We start from the raw sequence: 1,007 nt of genomic DNA, 5'->3' as shown, positions 1-1,007 counted from the left end.
TAATAAATAATTATTGACTCACTTGTATACAAAATAGTTCTCAAAAAGTGTGCATAATGACAATATTATTGTAATCTAAAAGTATACATATTACATATATCTGGAGTAGAAAGTAAGTCAACCAACCAAAAGCTGAGGGCAAATATGTCAAATGACACAATTGCAAAGTAGTTGCAGTGCTATATAAATTACACAGAATCACTGCCTATTTCCACATAAATAAGAAAGAAACTAACACAAAAAATTCTTCACAACAAAAGAAAATATGCAACTCAAATCTTGCCCTCTTCTCCAAGCGATCCTCTTGATATTGGTGGCCTCATTTCATTACCAAGCCTTGGCCATTTCGCCTAATGCCATCGTTGGCAACTGGTGGCCGATTCCGAACGTGAATGATGTGTTGGAAATCGCTAGATTCGCTGTATCGGAGCATAACAAGAAGGCTAACGTGCAGTTGAAGTTTGTAAAGGTGGTGAAGGGTGAAACCCAAGTAGTCGAGGGTACGAACTACAGATTGGTCATCATCGCAAATGATGCGGCTGCCGGCAACGCGCCAGGAAATTACGAGGCTATGGTATGGGATATGCCTTGGAAGCATTTCAGGGAACTAAGCTCTTTCGTGAAAGTTTAAGGGTTATATTATATATGTAATGCTAGTCTCCTGAATAAAAATGTCTTTATATTTAATATAAACAAATATTTTCGGACATAATTTTAGATCTCTGTCATTGAATTTTTGGATGTTATATTATTGCAGTTTTTAGAAATACTAAATAAGATTTTAAAAAAATAATTTTAAGTGATCCAACTATTTTTCAAACTACATATATTCCTGCAAAAAACAACATATTTAAAACATTTCATAATAATATTTTTACCACGCTTCTAAACTCCCAAAAAGTTTATAAGTTTTTCGAAGATTGACCTTTCGTTTCGATCATGATAACTTAGCTAGTGGACTAGGTCAAATTGTAATTAAATCATATTTGAAGATGAATTATTTGTAT

The 1,007-nt window shown here is 33.5% G+C and overlaps 1 protein-coding gene across 1 annotated transcript; it reads left to right on the top strand.

Annotated features, from left to right (window-relative positions):
- Positions 1 to 265: 265 nt before the first annotated feature.
- LOC140969311 (cysteine proteinase inhibitor 1-like) lies at positions 266 to 631 on the top strand. The gene has a single exon (XM_073430624.1). It carries the CDS (start codon positions 266 to 268, stop codon positions 629 to 631), a length of 366 nt encoding a protein of 121 aa, XP_073286725.1.
- Positions 632 to 1,007: the final 376 nt, after the last annotated feature.

This window comes from Primulina huaijiensis, unplaced genomic scaffold (assembly GCF_012295235.1).
Source record: "Primulina huaijiensis isolate GDHJ02 unplaced genomic scaffold, ASM1229523v2 scaffold40647, whole genome shotgun sequence".
NCBI lineage: Eukaryota > Viridiplantae > Streptophyta > Magnoliopsida > Lamiales > Gesneriaceae > Primulina > Primulina huaijiensis.
This window is presented reverse-complemented; position numbering and strand designations above follow the sequence as displayed.

Excerpts from the sequence above, each read along its gene's own strand:
- LOC140969311 (XM_073430624.1), top strand. The coding sequence starts at position 266 with ATGCAACTCAAATCTTGCCCTCTTCTCCAAGCGATCCTCTTGATATTG.